Source organism: Ptiloglossa arizonensis, chromosome 7 (genome assembly GCF_051014685.1).
Source record: "Ptiloglossa arizonensis isolate GNS036 chromosome 7, iyPtiAriz1_principal, whole genome shotgun sequence".
Taxonomy (NCBI): domain Eukaryota; kingdom Metazoa; phylum Arthropoda; class Insecta; order Hymenoptera; family Colletidae; genus Ptiloglossa; species Ptiloglossa arizonensis.
The window spans coordinates 2043925-2065292 of NC_135054.1; the positions used below are offsets into that span (position 1 = coordinate 2043925).

At 31.7% G+C, this 21368-nt stretch overlaps 1 protein-coding gene across 3 annotated transcripts in view; it reads right to left on the reverse strand.

Annotated features, from left to right (window-relative positions):
* Positions 1-237: 237 nt before the first annotated feature.
* The window catches only part of LOC143149073 (unconventional myosin-Ie), a 70810-nt gene continuing 49679 nt past the window's right edge, over positions 238-21368 (reverse strand). For 2 of the 3 annotated variants that reach the window (XM_076316143.1, XM_076316144.1), the window contains 11 exons: positions 8945-9115; positions 7608-7774; positions 6813-7026; positions 5830-6060; positions 3042-3326; positions 2815-2970; positions 2598-2737; positions 2363-2514; positions 1481-1807; positions 900-1244; positions 238-613 (listed from right to left, as the gene is read on the reverse strand). In XM_076316143.1, coding sequence (XP_076172258.1) covers positions 537-613; positions 900-1244; positions 1481-1807; positions 2363-2514; positions 2598-2737; positions 2815-2970; positions 3042-3326; positions 5830-6060; positions 6813-7026; positions 7608-7774; positions 8945-9115 — 2265 coding nt within the window. In that variant the 3' untranslated portion in view covers positions 238-536. The remainder of the gene's footprint in view (positions 614-899; positions 1245-1480; positions 1808-2362; positions 2515-2597; positions 2738-2814; positions 2971-3041; positions 3327-5829; positions 6061-6812; positions 7027-7607; positions 7775-8944; positions 9116-21368) is intronic. The other variant, XM_076316145.1, reaches the window with a different exon arrangement.

A 21368-nucleotide genomic window follows, 5' to 3' on the forward strand; every position in this document is an offset into this window, starting at 1 on the left:
GTTATAATATTGCTTTTATTGTTTTAATATTTTTGAAAACTACATTTTTCTACCTTCTATTTTACAAGGAAATTTGTACATATATAATAGTATCAACATTTTATAAAATTGCGAAATACAACAGGTACAATAATATTGAATTTGACTTAAAACTACATCAGATTATAAAATATTAATTTAGTATTGGTAACTTTTACTGATAATAACTGATTACATAAAATATCGATTTTTAAACTCTTTTACAGTGTTCATTTTGAAAAAGATAAGCGTAAAACAAGTTTTTATTTTTAACATTTAAATATGTCGTGATTTTTGATTTTGTATGATATAATAATTGTTTAGGGTAGGCAACAGATGAAGGATTATAAAAATACATACACAGTTTTAAGAAGGGAAACCTAAATGCGTCGTTTAGATATTCATAAATTAAATTATTTTTTAAATAAATTTTTCATATAATTAAAATCATGTTTCTTAAGTATAGAAAATATTCGATTTTACTAATCGTAACATGATTTCACTTTGTATGAGTAACTTCATACTTTTTCAATATAATTCGATGGGAAAAGTCCCGTCTTCCCTTTCAATCTTCCTTGCCACCAACCACCTTCATCTGAAATACCCAAAATCTGATTCATTTAGTCCCGTTAATGCATAACAATGATAAAATTCTTCGTGAAGCAGTGAGTCGGTATTGATTCTAATTTAAAATTTTAATAAAAACTACTGCAAATATAAAATATGTAAATTGTTTTCAGTTTTACTTTGACTAAGCTATCAACTTATAAAAATGAAAGACCAACGATCAAGATAAGGAGAATTAATGTTTCATTATAAATTACTTTAAGAAATAAAAAAAGCTCATTTATCTGAGGTAACAATTAACTGTTACGACTTACGTTGTTTGAGTATTTCAACAATATCGCCTACTTTAAGTTCTAGTTCATCGAGATCTTGCGGATTGTAATCGTATAAAGCTTTAGCTTTAGGTAGACTAGGAAGAACAGGTTTTTGTGGAAGTTTTTTATTATTTGAAACAGCACGAAACGTGCATTCTCTTCTAGTTTTGTCTAATATTGAGTTAGTATTCCAATCCTTAACCGTTTGTATTTCTTTGTTGCATCCTGTACTCTTGTTGCTAATGTTCTCGTTCCTGTTGATTGATGGAAGTTTAAATACTGATGGTACAATTGGCACGTTAGGTGGTGGTGGTTCAGAAGGCGGTGGAGGAAACTTCAATAAACCTGTTTAATTGTAAATACTATTGAGTTATCATATAATCATAATAGAAACGAATATATGAATAGAACATGCGATTATATTCGTGTTTCCTTTGAAAAATATTCAAAATAATATTAATTTTTGATACTGGCGTCACCGAACAAGCAACTTACAATTGAAAATACTAAATGGATTAAATCGATCTTTTTAATGTTAAAGTCATGAAAAAATTTTATCAATAACGATTCTGATGATTCACCTCGTGTAGTTCCTTTCCGATCGGTAAACATACCCATGAGAGGTAAATTATTCTGTAATTTATTTGGTTGTTTCATTACTTGTCTTTTCTGTTGTACTTGCATCGGCAGAATATTCGAACGATTGTGTAGTGATGCTCTCGAAGGTTTAGGTAGTGGCAAAGAAGGTCTTTCAGATGCCATACTTTCATTTCGTTCTGAATTTGTAGGTCTTGGAGTTGGTTTGTTTGTAGCTGATTGCACTACAGATTGTAAAACTGGATGACTACGTTTTGACATACAATACTGTTGACTCATCGGTACCATTGTTGACCTGTTAACATTTGGTTCTGAAATATTGGTATAAATACATTAAACATTTGAATCGTGATTCGTTATTTCTGCAGGGTAACCCAAACTGATCAAACGAGAAAATGTAAATTTCAAGAGAAAATACAAAGCTAAGCAAAAAGTTCTTTTATCATTTCGTAATCTAGGGCTTCGTTTTCAAGACGTAAGTAAACAATTAAAATTTAGCGATCTTGTTGTTTAAATCCCATGCGTTCAGTTACACATGAGAGTATAAATAGATTTACACATATTGTGAATATTGTTATATAACATCGCGTAGATTCTCTTACAATGTAGTTAAGTATGCTGTATGAAAGAAAAGAATGTTTGAAAGAAAAAACAGGGGCTCTACACTGGATGACGCTGATACGCATAGTCAAATAAATGAGCCAGTTCTTGTTTCTCAATTGTTGTAGTTTGATCCCAAGCCTGTGTTGTCACTACAATCTGAGAAACAATATTGCAGCACTCGTCTTGTCGTGGTCATGGGTTTAGGTTCAAAAATTGATTAAAGCAAAAGCAATGCGTGCATATCCACTACAATAACAACTTACTTGTGGTGGACGGTAATCCTGGTCCAATCCAGACATTTAAAATTTTTCCATTTGATTTTAAAATTTCTTTATCGCCATAATCGATTTGTGCAAATAATACTTGTCTTATTCCTCCACCTCCCCAACCGTCCTTTTTTACTTTAAATTCTAGACTGTAAGAAGAAAACTGTGTTCAAAAATTTTAAATTAACCATTGAATCATGGCTTACTAAATAACTGTATATAAAAATCTTACTTATTACTAAATTTTATGTTCAAGATGTGTCCAGTATCTTCAACGTATTTTTTACTAATAACAATTAAAAATTCCGTCTTAAATACTAATTCTAACAAACTGGCGTAATCTTCTTTCGTGTGAATGATAAGGAAATCATCCTGTGATCATTAATAAAACACTAAGAATTGTGACTTGATTAATAACAATGATGCTAATCATATATTTATCTACTTACTTGAAGTGTACTTAATGAAATATGACTAATTTGATTGAATGGAAGTTTTCGTTTTATAACTTCTACCAACTTTCCTTTCTCCGTGCCTTTCTTAATTTGTTCCCGACCGATTAGGTATAAATATTTATTAGTTAGGATAAGATCCCTTCTACTCACCTGCAATTTGTGTTTTATTTATTCTATACGATATATCTGTCAAACTAAGTTGCACGTGTCTACAAAAGTACCTTGAATCTTCTGTCATATTTTTTTACCACTTCGCTAAAGCAAATTTTGTCTCTTCTTCCAATTAAATTCATTGTTTGTGGTTTACCTTCTAATCCAATGTAATCACCTACAAACTTTCTATTCAAACTTGCGCGTCTACGTTCTTTATGACCAAACAGTAAATCAGCGGCTTCTTGTCTTTGTTGGTCTTGCCTTTTTCGAGTAAAATATTTTTTAAATGCTTTTTGAATCACTCTAGCGTATTTATTATATTTCCGGTCTCTGGCTTCTTCCAACATGAAAAGCTGCGAACAAAGTAATGATTGAAATAATACTAAAATGTGTCATATAAATATTTGATTTGTTTGTAATTTAACTTTTTAACAAATCATTACGTATGACTGTATCGAAACAAAAAGGATAATATACAATCTGCCTCGTTTAAGTGCCCAGAGGCAATTATTTATTAAATCTATCGCAGATATAAAAAAATTGTTCCCTCATCACTTCAATTCGCGAGTGGGGGATCCTGAACTCAAATACACTATTTATTCGTTAAGACTTCGCTGAGAATTTAACAAGAGAGAACAAGAGAAAAACAGAGAGATTGAAAACGAGCAGAGGACAATGTAGACGAAGCATCGATAGTTTATCTTGCTCCGTTTTTCAGATAACTGATACACCGATTTTTGCGTGCAATGAATACTTCGACTCTCTTGTACCGATTCTCGTTTGCTTTCATACAATCTCGTTTTTGCCTTTGGTATGAAAGGAACAAAAATCAACCACTCGGTAAATGTGTCTCTTCTACGTTAAGAGCTCGCGCTAACCTTGAAACGTGAATAGTATAAATACAGGATCATGACCCACAAAAAATCGGAAAACTTGCATGAATGTTGTAGTAAGATTGATCCAGTCCGAACTTTAACCACCTCCTTGGCTTTTAGCACATTAGCATGGATCATAATATTAATTAACATATTTATAAGTGTAATTACAATATCTATTGGTATAGTTCATTTACAAGTGTCTGAATATAATTACTATATCTATGGCATAATTCATTATATAAGTTAATTACCGAGACACATTTACCGAATGGTTGATTTTTGTTCCTTTCGTACCAAAGACAAAAACGAGATGGTATGAAAGCGATATTTATAAGAGTCTGGGTACTATTATATTTATATATCTATTAAGGCCATAAATTAAGCCAGTTCATTATATCTGCTAGCACTATTGTTGAAGCACAATGCATTACATTGTATCTATAAGAATTAAAGTCTATTAATAAGTTTAAAATATAATATGTAATATTAACATTAAATCTTTGCTAATTGCAAGTTATTATTTTAATACATACATTATAAGCGAACTATTTCAATTTAAATAAATCTGCTTGAGAAATATTTGTATGCACGTATAATTCATTATAAAAAAGTTTCAAGGTTCCTTGCACAATATAATTTTTTTACCATTGCAATTAATGATCAAATTCTGTCGTATCTAAGAAGGTAGAGTCTCTTGGAAATACTTTACTGATAAGTTAACTGATAGAACCAGAATGAAATACAAAGCGTAAATTAATTTGCTTTTCCTTTTTTGCAATAATAAAACATGTATTGATTCTATAATCGCTTTGTGTTCCTCACGGAGTATCTTTCAGGACAATCTTTGAGGAAACGTGGACGGGGTCGAGTTTAAGGATTTGTCAGTATAGAACTTTCTGGGACTAGGGTGGGTTTAGAATGAGAGTGTGGCCTTTTCTGTAGGAACGTTACAATCAGTGGCCAGATTTCATTCCCTAAATCGCTGACTGGGAGGAGTGGGAAAAAGGAGGAAGAAGATTGTAAATAGCACCACGATTTCAATGCCTTTAACGCACGATACGTTGGAAACGAACGACCTTTACTGTACTACCTTCTTTCACTCCCCCCAGTCAGCAATTTAACCAATTTAGGAATGATCTAGCCACACCGGTCACCGTTGCAAAGACTACTGAATAACCCCCATGTGCATCGAAGCCAAGGGACAGCAAGGAGTCACTAACCATGCTCAGAAGCAAGAGAAACTGGATGGTCGTAGTCTCCTACGAACGTGTAATGTCGCGGACGCGGAAGAAGGTTATGAATTGGAGGTCTAAGTTTGTCGACAGAGGTTTTCATAAGGTAGCCTAGCGTTCCTTTTCCTCTAGACTAAAAAATGACGCGATAACAGTGGATGGTCGTGAAATTGGGCCTCACGGTGCCCCTCCCAACAAAGACACGAGATGTGTGCAGGCAGCACACTGCATGAAACGGAGAGAAAAGGGCACCGGATATTATGTTGTTGGCAGTGCTCGGTGTCCACTCGAAATAATGCAGGTATGATCATCACCGTGGGGGCTTCTGTGGGTAGGATTTGTGTTTAGGTCACATTCACTCCCTTCACCCTCCGACCACAGGTCAGGAGCGTCTTTGGAAGATTGTCCCACGTAAAAAAAAAAGGTTTCACGAAGGAATCACTTGGGTAGCGCTGTTTCTCGGTGTATTAATATTGTATGAAATGGAGTGAATGGGAGTTCGAGCGATCTGCATCGCTCAGCTGTTTCAACACTCGTGTCGATTCAATTTGCATAGAGATCTTCTAAAAGCAGGTTATATCTTCGTTGTAATAAAAAGTTAATAAAATGTAAAATCGTTGTTGAGATTATTTAAATAATTCAAACCATAATTCCAATATTTATATATAATAGACATTTATATTAATTTACCTTGAGATAAATAATAAATATTTTCAAAATATTTTCAAAATAAAATTTAAACTTACGCTTTCAGGAACTTTTATAAATAATTTTGTCCTTCCAAGTTGATACTGCGATCGATCAATATGAAGACTTCCTAATAACCATTTCACTCCTTCTTTTTCATCTCCATTCCAATGTGGCCAAGTCTCTTTTGTAAGAATTGCATACCTCTGCAAAAACTTTGAAAATGCTGTCCTGTATGCAAAACCAGCTCTACGTACTTTGATATTTTCTTTCAAACCCAAATATTCCACCTTGATTGCAGGAGAGGTACAAAATAATATTATGGTAAATACAATATATATTACATAATAAAACGTTTAAAGGGTGTATACAATAGGCATGTGAAAAATATGTTTAAATCGACTTGGATATGTCATAGGTTAATTGTCAACTATAAAGAAAAAACATTTTTTATCAAATTTCAGTTCTCTATTAATTCGATTTCTTCTTTCTTATCGCAGCGAAAGTAATATTTTTAGATACTACAGCTTCTTGTATTTATTAAATTGTGATTTGTTTAGATTTTTTCAAATCCTTATTGTTGAAGAAATCAAGACCTATTATTTTCGACGATTTTTGTAAACGAAAGTAATTTTATTTATTTGATTTATGTATTTTCTTCATTCAATAATTATTCTATATAATTGCAAATATTTTTGTACTCTCTCACTGACAATAATAATAAAAATATTATATTTTCCAAAATATTTTCTATTTTAAAACATGTTATAGACTGCAGGAAATCTTCATATGTATTCTTCTAATCAGATTTTGTTGTACTTTGTATCTCACTTTACGCTGTTGTAATTGTGTTTGTATTAATCGTTTATAAAATCGTCTCATTTTGTACGATAAAAAATTGCAAATCATTTTATATTTACTTAAATTTTTTATTTAGAAGTAAAGATGAAACAATAAGTTTCTCTATTTTTTTGTATTTTGATATTACCAAAAGAAGAACGAATAAGAAGAATATCTTGATAAATTTAAAGTACAATCGTACCTGATGTTTCACTCTAACTGAGTCCCAATCACGCGGTTTTCTTGTTTCGTTTGGTTTGATGCATCTGATGTAATGTGGAGTGCATTTCATCAATTGCTTAACTAATTGACTAGCTTGATTTCGTATTTTATTGCCAGCAGTAGTAGGTCTAGATTTAAGCGTTTTTGTTTTTTGTACTTGCGTTTCTTGTGGATACAGTGTACGAACCAAAGGACTATAACAATAATATTATAAACAGTACATTTATACAGCATACAGTTTTATTAAAAAATTTGTTTATAGAATATTTATTTAGAACATAATGAAACATAAGATAATAATATTGATAATCTTTTTCTTAGATTGTTTATTAGATAGATTTGATAGTTTCATAATATTATAATGTTTTAGCGTAGTTTCGTAATGTGCCTATCAAAGTGAATTTAACGAGGTAAATATATTGACTTATGATCAACAATTTACGTGATACTGTCATAAATATTTGAAAACAATTTAATTGCACTATCACGTTTCTGTTTCAAGTTTAACGATTGTTATATAAATAGTTATCTTATTACTTCAATAGCGCAAGGAAATAATTGATTCTAGATATACTTGAACGAAAAATAGGAATCATCTGATTGTAATCACATAGAGAAGTATAAAAAAATTAATAAAATAAAGTTTTACACTTTTATAATAATTTTATATTATTCAAGTAAGCTAGATACTTACGATTAGTTTCCAATCATGCATAACATGTGTCTAAAAAGACTTTGTTACAAAAATTCCAAGAAGATAATAGTAAAAACTTACTTTGTACTTGTTTGCATTAACTCCACAAGATCTAAGAAAAGTACATCTCGATTTTTATCACAGAACCCGTCAACTGAATAAGAAACTACCCCGGCATAGTGATAAATAGCGAATCCATCGCTTGTGTTTTGAAAGTGTTCGTGCTTTCCCGCTGCAACTGTGAGTTTCTGCAATTATTGTTAAAATTAATTAATTTGCAAGATGAAAATGGTAAATATATATAATGTTCAAATTCTAATAACTTCATTGTTGTTAGCAGCTACTGTGTAGGTAGCACAGTAGGTATCACATTATCATATTATTTTTTAGTAAAAATTATGTTTTACGGTTACTAACAACACCAAATAGTTGATACACATTTCTGGTTGCTTCTGTTGCTTTTCAACCGAGTTGAAATTCTTACAGAAAAACAAAGAGAATTTTTACTTTTGTAAACACCATGTTTAAATACCTTCTGTATCATGTTTAAGATACAACTCGGTCAAATGACGCGGTTCAACATAAAATTAAACAAATGACGAATTTGTCGATATACGTATAACGTTCGGTAACTAGGCCCACTTACCAAAATAAGTTATGTTGAAATTAAACGAAAGCATAACTTTTGCTTTCCTAAATTACAAATTTTCCGAGAGAGGCTTCAGATGACAGCACCCCCCCCCCCCCCCCGAGAATTTGTAATCTAAGAAAACAAACGTTTTACTTTTAATTGTAACGTAACTTATTTTTGTGTCAATTTTAATTATGCAGAGTTTAACTAAATAGAAATTAGAATAAACGGATTTATATTACTTTTAATGAATACAAATTAATTCATTTAGCTACAAACGAATTCCAACGCATTAATGATTATTAAAAATATTAAATTACACTCATGTTTTCATTAGGAGAATTTCACCGAATCAACGATAATATTATATATAAATAGTAATAAGGAAATAATTTTGTTCCGACACTTTCATTCGAAGACTACATTAATACTGTTCCGAATTATTTTGTCTTACATGATCTTCGACTAATAGTGAGCGACGGCTGTGATGCTAGGAATACGGGACTGTAATTGTAACGAGAACGTAAACACAATTCTGCCATCTTCCTAGAGACAGACTGTATGCCATGTATTATTCGTACACGAAAAGAAGGCAAAGTGTGTTTACATCCTTGCCGCTAATTGTTTTCGGACGTACTCATAGATACATTGTTATAAGAGAAATAAAGTTATAAGAATTATAGTTTACGATTCATCTGTTTCATTTGCAAAACTTCTCTTGGGTAAATACATACATAAGTATAATTGTGAATATTTCATCGTTACGTTCAAAGATAGAATTTCTCACCTTTTGTAAATCTGCATCTGCTCCAGTACTGCCACCATGAAGAGTAGCACACACATCATCAAATAGCAAGAAAAGCCCTGGTGGACGTTTTCCTTCAAGAAGTTCGACTACAATAGCATTATTGAAATATTCTATCGGAGACCATTGTATATTTTCCGATATGTATTCCTCCTGAAACCCACAGAATTTGTCGTTTGTAAAATAACAAGTGGCGCATGAGTTAATTTTAAATTTAATCATTATTCCCGTCATTAAAATAAATTTGTATATTAATATATGATACGAAACTATTTCGGGTGAATTATTTTACATCGACTTATTATCGAACATAAATTTTTATGATATTTTAGTTTTATTTAATATGAAAACGATTGATCTGTGAAAGTTATAGGATAATGTGGACATATGCCATTTAGAAAAGAAACACTAGGTAGTGTTACTATAACTGTTTAATATACATAATATATGGACCTACGAAACGTATTTATTTTTTGAAGCATTTCATTTAGACTAAATAGTTAATTTTATAAATATTTAATTTTCACTCTTTCGGCTCACTTAAGGCTCACTCTTTGTGACTGAAGTACGACATTAATGGAAATCTGACATAACCGGAATAAAAAACAATTGTCGAGATAAAAAGAGTGATAATCATCAAAGTACAAATGCGCTGAAAAAATAACGCGGACTGTACACTTACAAGGAACAAATTTTGCATTTAAGGTACTGTCCAACGTATACTACAGGTTTTTAAAATAAAATAATTTAATTTTTTAATTATTAAATAGAAAAATATTACAATTACAGAACACTTACTGTACAGTAAAATTATTTTGTATTACAAATTATAACCATTTTGTGTTAAACAGTATTTGTAGAATACCGAAAATTAGATAAAAATAAATATTCTTAACATTTTATTTGAAAAATGGCTAGTAGTTAATATTTGTGCGAATGGGCTTCCTCAAAGTACTAAACGATTAAAATTAAATTACTTCACACTTGTGTGTCATAAACGGTACAATGTAGTCAAGCGATCGGAACAAAACTTTTTTCTCATCAAACTGAAAGAATATACTCTACAAATCAGTTGATTACTTACAGTATGTACAGTACAATGAAAAAATGTGAATTATTAAAGGAATCGGTACACCAGATTTAAAGAAGCGAATTTTTTTAGTCTATATGTAGAATTATTTGAATCCGTCAACTTTCCAGCTAATTGATTTTTGTAATAAATTAATCGATTGACATAGCGTTTGCTAAATTGGACAATTTTGCATTTTATTAAGAGAACAGCCTAGTGGCCGTGTAATATTCTACAAATGGAAAGAAAACAAATTGCATACCGTGGTCAACTATAAACTCTTTGTTACAACGTTACAACCAACTCTTTGATACAACATGTAATTGGTAATAATAGATTTTTCATTGCAAGTATAAAAATCATAGTTAACATATCTGTGTATTTTTATGATGTTTACTGTTTTGAAAAGATTTAATGTAATTGTAATTGCTTGTAATTGACAGTGTGTAATTGCAGTGTTATTATAAATGACTACTTACTGTAACTTAATTTCTTATTCCAAAATGTACTTGCATGTTGCACTTGCACTACGAATTATCTGAGAATTTTGCTGAATTTCAATAATTGATTTATTAATTCGTGGTATTAATTCTCGACCCAAAGTAACTTCTCTAAACCTTTTAAATTTTTGATCCTAAAGTTTACCATAAGCAGAAGTCAATAGGTGTAATATTTAGCGGTCCCTGGGGTCAAAAGGAATGGTCCTTCGTGATCAGTTCACGTTTGGGTATAATTTTCATCATCGTAATAATACACCAATAAGATAAACACAATCAATTTTCCATACTTTGCGATGGAAAATCCATTATTACTTATTTTATGTTGCCTTAAATTGTTTCTTATAACTCTGTAACAATGCGTTTACAATCAATCTTCAAATATATCTATATTATCTAAGAAATATAAATGCAAGGAATTATCGTACTATTATTTTTGAAGTTCTCGAGTTTCACGATTTCGGCTACCTTTTCAATTGTGCCATTTATTAAAATTCTGAAAGGTACACACTTACGGAGTACGAAATCCGTAACAATATTCTTTTCAATGTTTTCAGGCAGCGATAAAAAGCTTTTGCTATTTGATCGTTCGTGTTATCGTATGCGTATTTCGCACGATTTTCTTCGTTGACTTTGACAATACTTTTGTTTGAATCTCTCACGATCCACATCAATAAAACGCGGTTCCGCTCCGAATCAGGCTAGACGATCCGTTTGTGACAAAAGGCTTAGGAGGCGAGCAGTTTCGTCGTCTCACAGCTCTCTCGCGTTTTTATGCGCGGTCTAGTTGCGGTGAGCATCGAGAGGTGACGACCAAAGTGGTACAATTTTTTTCGTCTTACCCGTGCTCGAGGTAACGATTCTATTTCATGTTAACGACGACCTCCTTAGCGAGTTCTTGGTTGGTTACAAACCCGATCGAATCTTTTTCGTGATTCTCGTATTTTATCAACAATAAATACAAGACAGACACGACGTTAAATCTTTGTAATTCAATTTTTTTGTTCTATTAGATGTAATTGTTCCTAAATTTTCAGTATTCGAAAATTTTACGGATAAGTTTCACGATATAGTCGACAACATATGTTTACATGCTCTTATACAAGTAAATTATATGTACGCATACATTTTGATATTAAATAAAGTTTTCTTTCCTTCAATGTTTCTTTTGAAAAAGAAATACGTGTGTGGATTTATTAAACTTTAATCAATTTTTGAACACTCAGATTGTACATCAAATATCAGAGAGAGAGAAAAAAATCAGTTCTAGAAGGAATTGCATGTCCCTATAATACTTGCTTTCTCCCAATAATACTTCGTATTTATACAATTTGACTTTCGCGGTATTCAACTTACGCAGAAAGCTTTACAACGAATGTATCGTTCAACTCAAAAATTGTAACGCATTTCGGAATACTTTCTATATCCGTTTAAATGATTGGTAACCAATGTTTTGATACATTTAATGCAAACTTCGGTTTTTAGTTTCTTGTAAATTACAAGTTTGTATATAAATTTTTATATAGTGTCTTTCGAATTTTCAGAAACAAAATTTTGAAATTTGTGATTCTCGCAACTAACATAAGATGAATTAAAAAGTGCGAATTCTCTTATCCAATGCACAAATGTGTTTATCGTTAGGAATCAACAATACATACATAGTGATGACAGTATTCGGATGTATCGTAAGTAAAACTTCTATCCTCCTATTATTTTTTACGTTAGCTTCGTTTAAAGTCATTCGCATTAACATTTGTGTACTTTCAAGTGAAATGGAAAACACCACGCGGAGGTTAATAATGTAGTTCCTTAATGTTTTCAGAGTATCCGTGCGAAAACGAAACCAGCACAAAAGTCATGGATATCGGTGTAGGCCGTGAGAAATAATTTAACGCGATAGTATAAAAATATCGGATGTCTTAAGGAGGTCAAGATACAACTAGCGAAGTTGTTTCATCAAGTTGGATTCATTAAGCTAGAATTAGTCTAGTTTTCATCAAGCTAGAATTAGTCTAATTTTCTGATCATAACTTTTATGAATATTATTTCAACGTTACGAGTATTTTATAAAATGTATCGTGTGTGCTAACGTTTATAGGTTCAGAGTACTTTTGCACATATGTACACGAAGTCGTGTTGCTCAAATTGTACTCGATTTGATAATTGAGTTAATATACTACATTTAAAGTATACTTCGAAAGATGTTACACGAATGATTTTAGGTAAATAATTACTTAAACGATGTACGTGCAAATTGAAAAAGTAGGTACGCAACAATATTATGCGTATACAAATATTTTTGTATCGTCGTTTTACATATGTAACCATTAGATATTTCTTATATCAATATTAATAAACGATATATAGCAAGGTATTTTAATTAAATAATATAGTGACAGTGTATACTGTAAATCTATGGTTTTTAAACTTTTTGAAAGGCAGGTCTCTAAAAAAAAGAGAAAATTCCTGCGCTCTAGATACGTGGTAGGTTTAAAACGATGTCAAAAGAATATTGTAGTTAAATTCCGATAATCAATGTATTAGTAAAAAGAGATAATCAAAACACTCTTTTAGAGTAAACATTTTCTTGCGCACTCCTTAATGAATTGTAATTCCTCTTCTCACATTAGAAATCGCGCTCTCTATTGTAAAATGTAAAGTTGCAAATTTAGTTTTGAATTTACCCAACTATATTTAAGCACATACTTTTTTCATAAACATCATCACATTTAAGCAAGTACTTTTTCGTGATCAACATGCGGGTGTATCACCGAATACAGTTACAATATTGTACTAATGTGGTGTGTGTGTGTGTGCGCGCGCGCACACACACACACTATTAATAAACATAATAAAAATATATTATATGTCTTAAGGAAGTCAAGATACTGCTAGCGAATTTGTTTCATTAAATTAAATTTATCAAGCTAGAATTAGTCTGATATTCAGGTCATAATTTTTATAAATATTATTTCAACATACGAGTGTTTTATAAATCATCACACACACACCCGCACAGTATATTGAAATTATGTGTAACAACTATTAGGGTGGAGATCTGTTTGAAAAATAACGTGCGACATTGTTCTTGACCGCTTTTCTCAAGGTCAAACTTTTTATCGTTGCATCGTAAACTATTCATCGAGAGAATAAAATGTCTCAAAGGAACCATCTGTCGGAAACGATTCCTTTTAGTGAAAAATGATTACATATTGTGGTATTTGCAATGTTAATTTCCTACGCTTCATCAATAGTACGTAACATGCATCGAGTATTTTTATAAGGCAGCATGATTAAATACGTTACCAGATTCACTTTTAGACTAACTCTTCACAACTCTGAAATCGATATGCGATAGTATAGACTCTCAATACGCCTAACCGTCTGCTGTGTACTCGATTGTAAAATGTAAACACATTTATATCCTATTGTCTTTAAAAATTGTAATCAAACGATGAAGCGACCCGAAGAAGTTCTTGCCAATCGATTCATTTATAGAAGAAAACAAAATTCTTCGTTCGTGCCTAGAAGAAATGTTCGACGAAGAATAGCAGAGCCTATTCCATTACAAAATGTAAACATATTACATATACGGCGAATTTAAGAATAATTCAATATATCTAATCATTTTTCAGTAGAAGGTATTTCCGTCACATGATTTCTTTGAAACATTTTATCCTCTCGATGAGTAGATTACGATGTAACCAAAAAAAATTTGACTTTGAGAAAACCGATTAAGGACAATTATGTACGTTATTTTTCAAACAGATCTCCATCGATCCAAAGGTGCAGAATCTAACAGTGATAATCGTTGCACATAATTTTAGTATACCCTGTACAGGGTGTAAAAAAAGATTTTTACATGACTATCATAGGCGTATTCTACACCTTCGGATCGGTGGAGATTTGTCACAAAATCTTTCTGCAAAAGTGACCATAATAATTTGTTTCAAAGTCAAAATTTTTTTATAATTGCATCATACTCTGCTTACAGAAGGGAACAAATTTGCAAAAAGAACCATGGGTCCGAACTCAACCGTTCTCCTGGAGACTAGTAAAATTTATCATATTTTTTTATTTCTATTATTTATCACTTCGCATTGCTGAAAACACAATCAAACAAGTGAAAAATGAAATGCAATGACAAGATGTAAATATTAGTAGTTACTCTTATTTTCATGCTGTCTTTCATTTCTTACTCAAGTTCAAAGAACAGATCCATCTTCGTTTATATTCCGCAGCCATATTTCGTAATTGATGAAAGGCTACATATACATGGCGTTTCAATTCCGATATAGTCTTTATTTTAGTACTCGATTTATATACTAATGCCATTACTGCACTCCAAAGAAAAAAAAATTAAGCGGACTTAAATTCGGTAATCGTGAAGGCCACAATTTCGGTATAGATCTTCAACTTATTCAACGAAGTCTGACTTTCATAAACAAATAATGGAGATCCTACGCTACAATCAACTTTTCTGTTCTGGGCGATGGCCTTTCTTATACCCCAAGTTTAGGGTCCATGTGACTTACATCGCGCGTCTTGGGGGATGCAAGAGACGTGTACCGAATGCACTGGCTCCCTAAGATATTCACTAGATGGAAATCAGGCGATGAGCCTACATTGTGTCATCGTTGCAAAAAACTCGACAATTTCATCGACTAGTCTTCTATTGTCATACTTCAGGCCGTTACGACCCCTCGCAATGGGTTGCTCGTTTTTACTCTCTCTCTTTCTCTCTCTCTCTCTCTCTCTCTCTCTCTCTCTCTCTCTTTCTCTCTCTCTCTCTCTCTCTCTCTCTCTATCTATCTATCTATCTATCTATCTATCTCTCTATCTATCTCACACACACACACACACACACACGCGCGCGCGCGCGCACCACTCTTCGCTAGCATTCTACACTTATGAATGCTAGTGCTCCTTAAAAAAAATGCGTGAAATATGTCTAGCACCAATAAATGACCTGTAGAATGAAATGATCGAAATTGTGCAGAATGGATCGACGTGCATCTGTCTGTAAGAATTGGGTGAACGGTATGGGTGCTCGTTTCCCAAGGTATGAGAGTGTGTGTATTCGTATGGTTTAGATTTTAAGGACGAACGCAGTGCAAATGAGTGTCATAGTCAGTGTCAGTGTGTCTTAGTCAGTAACAGAGTCAGTTTTGAGATAGCGAACGAAACAATGTAACACTGTGTTTTCGTTTACATTTCACTATGGTTTGTAAGTGTATAAATATTCGATAAATGCTTCGTGCAATTGATGAATCTTTGGGTAATTACACTTTGGCATGTAATGTCTAGAGATTTTCAACGATTAGATCATCGATTTGAAGATAGAGCATTAATATTGAACTTCTTCGCACGATCTGGAGAGGTCGATCGACGTCGTGTGCATTGGAATGTAAAGGAGCAAGTCATTGCACTTACCCGTTTCTATTCTATCATAGTATCATAAATTATGGGCTAAATGGACGGTTTGAGCGTTAGGTGCGTGTGTACGCGCGCGAGCAAGAGAGAGAGAGAGAGAGAGAGAGAGAGAGAGAGAGAGAGAGCATGAGAACGAATATCTCGTTCAGGTTCTCCGTTACTCCATCTTGTCTCATTGTTCTGTGTTTGCCCCCCCCCCCCATCGCTATGTGTATTTGAAAGATTGTATTTTACAGATTACAATGTCATTAATACTTTTTCTGTAAAATACTTCAAACGAACAAGAACTTAAAAACCACGAACTACAGACAATTTTAACGACAAATAACTTAAAAAGAAATTAACATTTCTATTATGTTTCGTTCTTTTATTTTGCGTCTTTAAAAAATGTACTTTTAGTATTCAAAAATGATTTTACTTTTTGACTCTGCATTAGAGTTGTCCCCTTAATAAACGGTAATCTTAATTAACTCCCCCAGTAATGTAACTTTCTCTAGCTTTGCCAAAGCGTTATCCTCATCTAATACGTAATATATTACCGACGTGTTTAATACCTGTACATGCGTCTATTCTCTTTCTTTACCATTCGTACTTATATTTCTTAGTCAGTTTTCTCTAAATTACATGTTTTACTCTTATTGTGTTCTTCTACCTTTGGCGAAAATTTCTGTCCCTTCCTTATTACATCTGCCACGTTTCAGAACCCTATCTTTAAGTATGTATTCCTTCCTCCTCTATTTATCTCTAATCGTTCTCCAATCTTATTCCCCATAGGTTTCTTCCATTTTCAGTTTTTACATTTCCTCCGCCTATCTTCTTCTTTGAGTTTTTTACTCTCACTGTGCCTTTCCAGATCTTTAAATCTTTTTCCTCGACTCATTTGTACTACTCCTTCTATACCTACATATATTCATCTATAACTCTGACTCAATTCTTGCTTTACTCTTCCTCCGCAATTCATTTTAATTAGTGTTCCATTTTCTTTTGCCACCATATTATCTTCACTTCCGTATGTTCTTGCCTTTAACCTACTGTGATCGTTTCTTCTCATTACCTCCATTCAGTTTTCCAGTATATTCAGCGGCAGAATTACCATCCTATCTTTCATCTCTTCTTTTGGACTCTTGAAGTTCATTATTTCTATTCTCAGCCTTTCTATTTTTTCATTTAGGCCTCTGATGATTATGTTTCTCTACCGTTTTTGGCCTCCCCACTTTTGTATTACTCCTTTCTTATGTTTCTATCTTCTCGTTCATCTCTCTTGATTTTTCATTTTCCGTTTCTATTTTCTTTCCTTTTATAATATTTAAACCTTATTACATAATCTTTGCCTTACTCGAATTTATCTGGGCCCGAAAACTCACAGATTCCAATGTATTATATTATTATATTCATCGATGATTTACCGATTACTTTATCGATTCTACATACAAATTACTGACGATTCTTAATTGTAGGTACATTACCGACAATTCTTGACCGCCGGTATATTATCGGCGCACGAAAGAAAAAGAGACAATAATCCACAATATGAATTAAAACCTCTTCTCATTACGTTAAATTAGTTTCTGAAACAAATGGTTAGTGGACAATAAGTTTAAACTAAACAAATTTTCGAACATATCAAACTTTTCAACGATCATAAACATGTATTGTAATAGGCTGAATAGATATTTTTTGTAAAGTTCAGAAAAGGTCAATTATAATTAGTCTTTCCCGGACAGTTGATGAAAAAAGTGCAGCGCAAAGTATATGGTACAAAGTGTGAAATGTCAACAATGGAATGTGAAGTGCCGTTAATTTCTACACACACGGATAATAAAACCAGCGCTAAATATTTTACAAATTGTATTTCAAATAATATGACTAAAGACTAAACAACCTACAGATCTGATCACTCTAAGCAACTACTTTTGAAAAATGAATTATTTCGAAAATCATTGTGAACAAAACATCTACACAAGCATAAATATTGGAAAATGAAACGTCTTAGCACATTTTGTCAATGTTGAAGAAAATAAAATTTTTGGACGAATATTTATATTTAAGTAACAAGAATGTGCTTTAAATATAAGAAATAATACTTCTTTACTGTTAATGTTGTTTCCATCGTTGCATTCAATGCACAACGAAATTCTTTCAACGACACCATACAATGATATTACAATTGAAATCATAATTAAACATACTGAGTATCCTTAACTGCATTAAATATTCCGAATCCTGAAATAAAGATCAATTGGTGCCACCCTAAGAAAACATTCGAAAGAGGATTTTTTAAATTCATCGGATAATATTGTTTTTTGAAAAATACAATGTTTCACAATTATAGATGATGCATGTTACCATGTTACGCTCCTCTGTTTAAAGTATTAAACCATCGTTGTTAATTACCATTTATTGGATTGTCCAGAAAGTTCGTGCCGATTTTCGATAGTTGGCGTTAAAACAGATCTGTATATATCAGAATGATTGAAAATAATTGACATGCGTACATATTCTAAAAGGGGATATTTAGGCAAAAAGTTTGATTAGAATACATTAAGTTTTCTAAGTTTTACACGCCTTTGAATACAGAAGGAAACAAAGGGTATTATAGGCATTTGATGCTTTTCTTTTACCGGAGAAGTAAAAATGCCACACAAACAGCAAAAAGGATATGTGCTGTTTATGGTGAAGACGCTATAGTTAAAAGAACTGGGCGGAAGTGGTTCACTAGGTTTAAAGCTGGTGATTTCAACCGTAATGATCAAGAACGCCCGGGTAGATTCTTCACCACTGATGAAGATCGGATCAAATTATTGATCGAGAACAATCTACGCTACACGACGCATCAATTACCAAAAATGTTAAAAATATCATAAACCACCATCCACGAGCATTTTGTGAAGCTTGGATACGTACACCGTTTTGATGTATGGATTTCTCACAATTTAATGGGAAAAAATCCGATGAACTGTATTTTCATCTGTGATTCGCTCTATAAAGACGACGAAGAGACAATTTTTGAAGCAAGTAGTGACGGTAGATGAAAAATGGATTGTTCATAATGATATTGAGCGGAAAAGATCCTAGGGAAAGTGAAATAGACCACCTTTAATGACCCGAAAAGCTGATCTTCACCAGAAAAGAGTCATGCTTTGTGTCTGATTGGATTGGCAAGGAATCTTACATTATGAGTTTCTACCAAACAACTAGACAATAAATCGATTAAACAAAAACGTCTAAAACTGGCGGATCGAAAGGGCGTTATATTTCATCAGAACAATTCACGCCCTCGTGTGTTTTTGGCTATTCGACAAAAGTTGTTAGAGGGTTGGAACTTGGTTGAAACGTTCTACTCCATCCACCGAATGTACCAGAGATTAAACCTTCAGATTTTCACTTTTTTATGTATTTACGAAATTCCCTTAATGGCAAAAAATTGTAACTCTTTGGTCAATAAAAACCTGAGAACTTCCGAGAAGATGGGATCTTCAAGTTGCGTAAAAGATGGAGAAAAGTTGTGGAATAAAATGGCAACTATATAATTCAATAAATGTATACCGATATTTAAATGTGCTGCCTTTAACTTTTCCTTAAAAATCGGCGCAACTTTCCGGATAAATAATTTTCGTTTTTACAGATTAAACTTGGAATTCACAAGGTGAGAACTCATTTTCCATAAACGTAATATTATAAATATGCCGTTCATTCTTGACAATTCATTTTTACCACCGAAAATGTTAATAATCCTAAATAAAGAATAATGAAACAACAGCCAATGGATAAGCAATGATTTATTTACAATGCAAAGTGTAAACATAGCAAAGTAATATATGTTTTGCGTATAATAATAAACATTTTAAATTTATTTAATCATTACTCATAAATATGCTCTAATTGCTGAATGTTTCATCGCACGGTTCAACCAAAGTGATTGACCAGAACTACTTAACCCCAGTACCTTTTTCTAAGAAAACTGTTAATAATTGATTTTTTATAATATTTAGATATTTTATATTTCATTAACGCAAATTTGCGTGAAGAAAGTTTTAAAATCTAGTATTAAGTATGGAAGAAATGTTCATTAATAATTTTAAAATTAAGATTTAAAAAATTATAACATCTTATTAAAAAGTTTCATGATTAGACTGCAACTGTATGTTCTTACTTAGAGATTTAAACGGATAACAATACCGTTATTCTCGTAGTTCCAAGACTGACCAAATTCTTTCATTTTCACTACTTCATCGAAAACATTTTGTACATAATATATTCGTCACATAAATGATGTTTACATTAATTTAACACAAATATTTACAAAAAATTATTTTTGTTACTTATACATATATATATATATATATATATATATATATATATATATATATATATATATATATACATTTTAGTATCCGTATTAAAGAATAGTTTTATTTACCTTTATAACGTTAAAAAAAAAAGACTGTTATGGACCTCAGTGTACTTGCCTGGTTTATTTTAATTAAAAGGGATGTTTTATTTGAGAAAATTAACACGTCGATTTAGAAAATAAAGAAATAAATTATAATTTTTATTTTTATTTTATTGTATTATAAAAGAATAATTCGTAATTTAGTCAATAAAATTAGTTTCAAACTGTAAAGAAAATACTAAAAATTTTTAGAATGACAATGTTTCGAATTAAAATTTCACTTCGCACCCACAAATTTGACTCGTTCTTTCTTTTTCAAGATAACAAAATATAATTCTCGTAATCAATATTTCCAAGCTCGAGTAGTAAAGGAACATTTGTCGATTGTTCACATCAAATTTAACATCAATCGGGATATTAATCTCGGAATATTTAACCAACGTAACGAAGAAAACTGTACCAGGTAAAGGAAGAATGCGTTTAGTGTTGTTTTGTACAAAATACCCACGTTTGTTACCCTGTTCGGGTCAATGTGACCTAAACAAAGATTTCACTTGTTTTTAAAAGAATGGATATTTAGTTTTAGTTAGTTATATTACTTATTTAATTTTTCAAATATTTAAAATATAGCTGGTTATAATTCAAACGTAAAACGGTTCTTCAGAGATAAATAAAAGTTATTGCAGTAGAGATGTAATCATTCGTAGTATAAATTATAGTATAAAATGGAATGCAGAATAGTAAAAAAAACTTTCTACCAAGTCGGGCCAAATATCAGAAGTTACTATACATTATAATTCTATTGAACGTGTTCTATATAAATCATAATGTAATCGTAACAAGTTCATGTTTTTATACCTTTTTCGCCGTGTGTAAGTAATGTATATAAATTGTTCGATGGTTTCTCTATTAAGAAGAGAATCTATTCAAAATAAATTTATCTGCTACAAATAACAATTTTTCAAAAATGATCACATACACATGGTAAAAAACATTTGACAAAGAGAAACGACT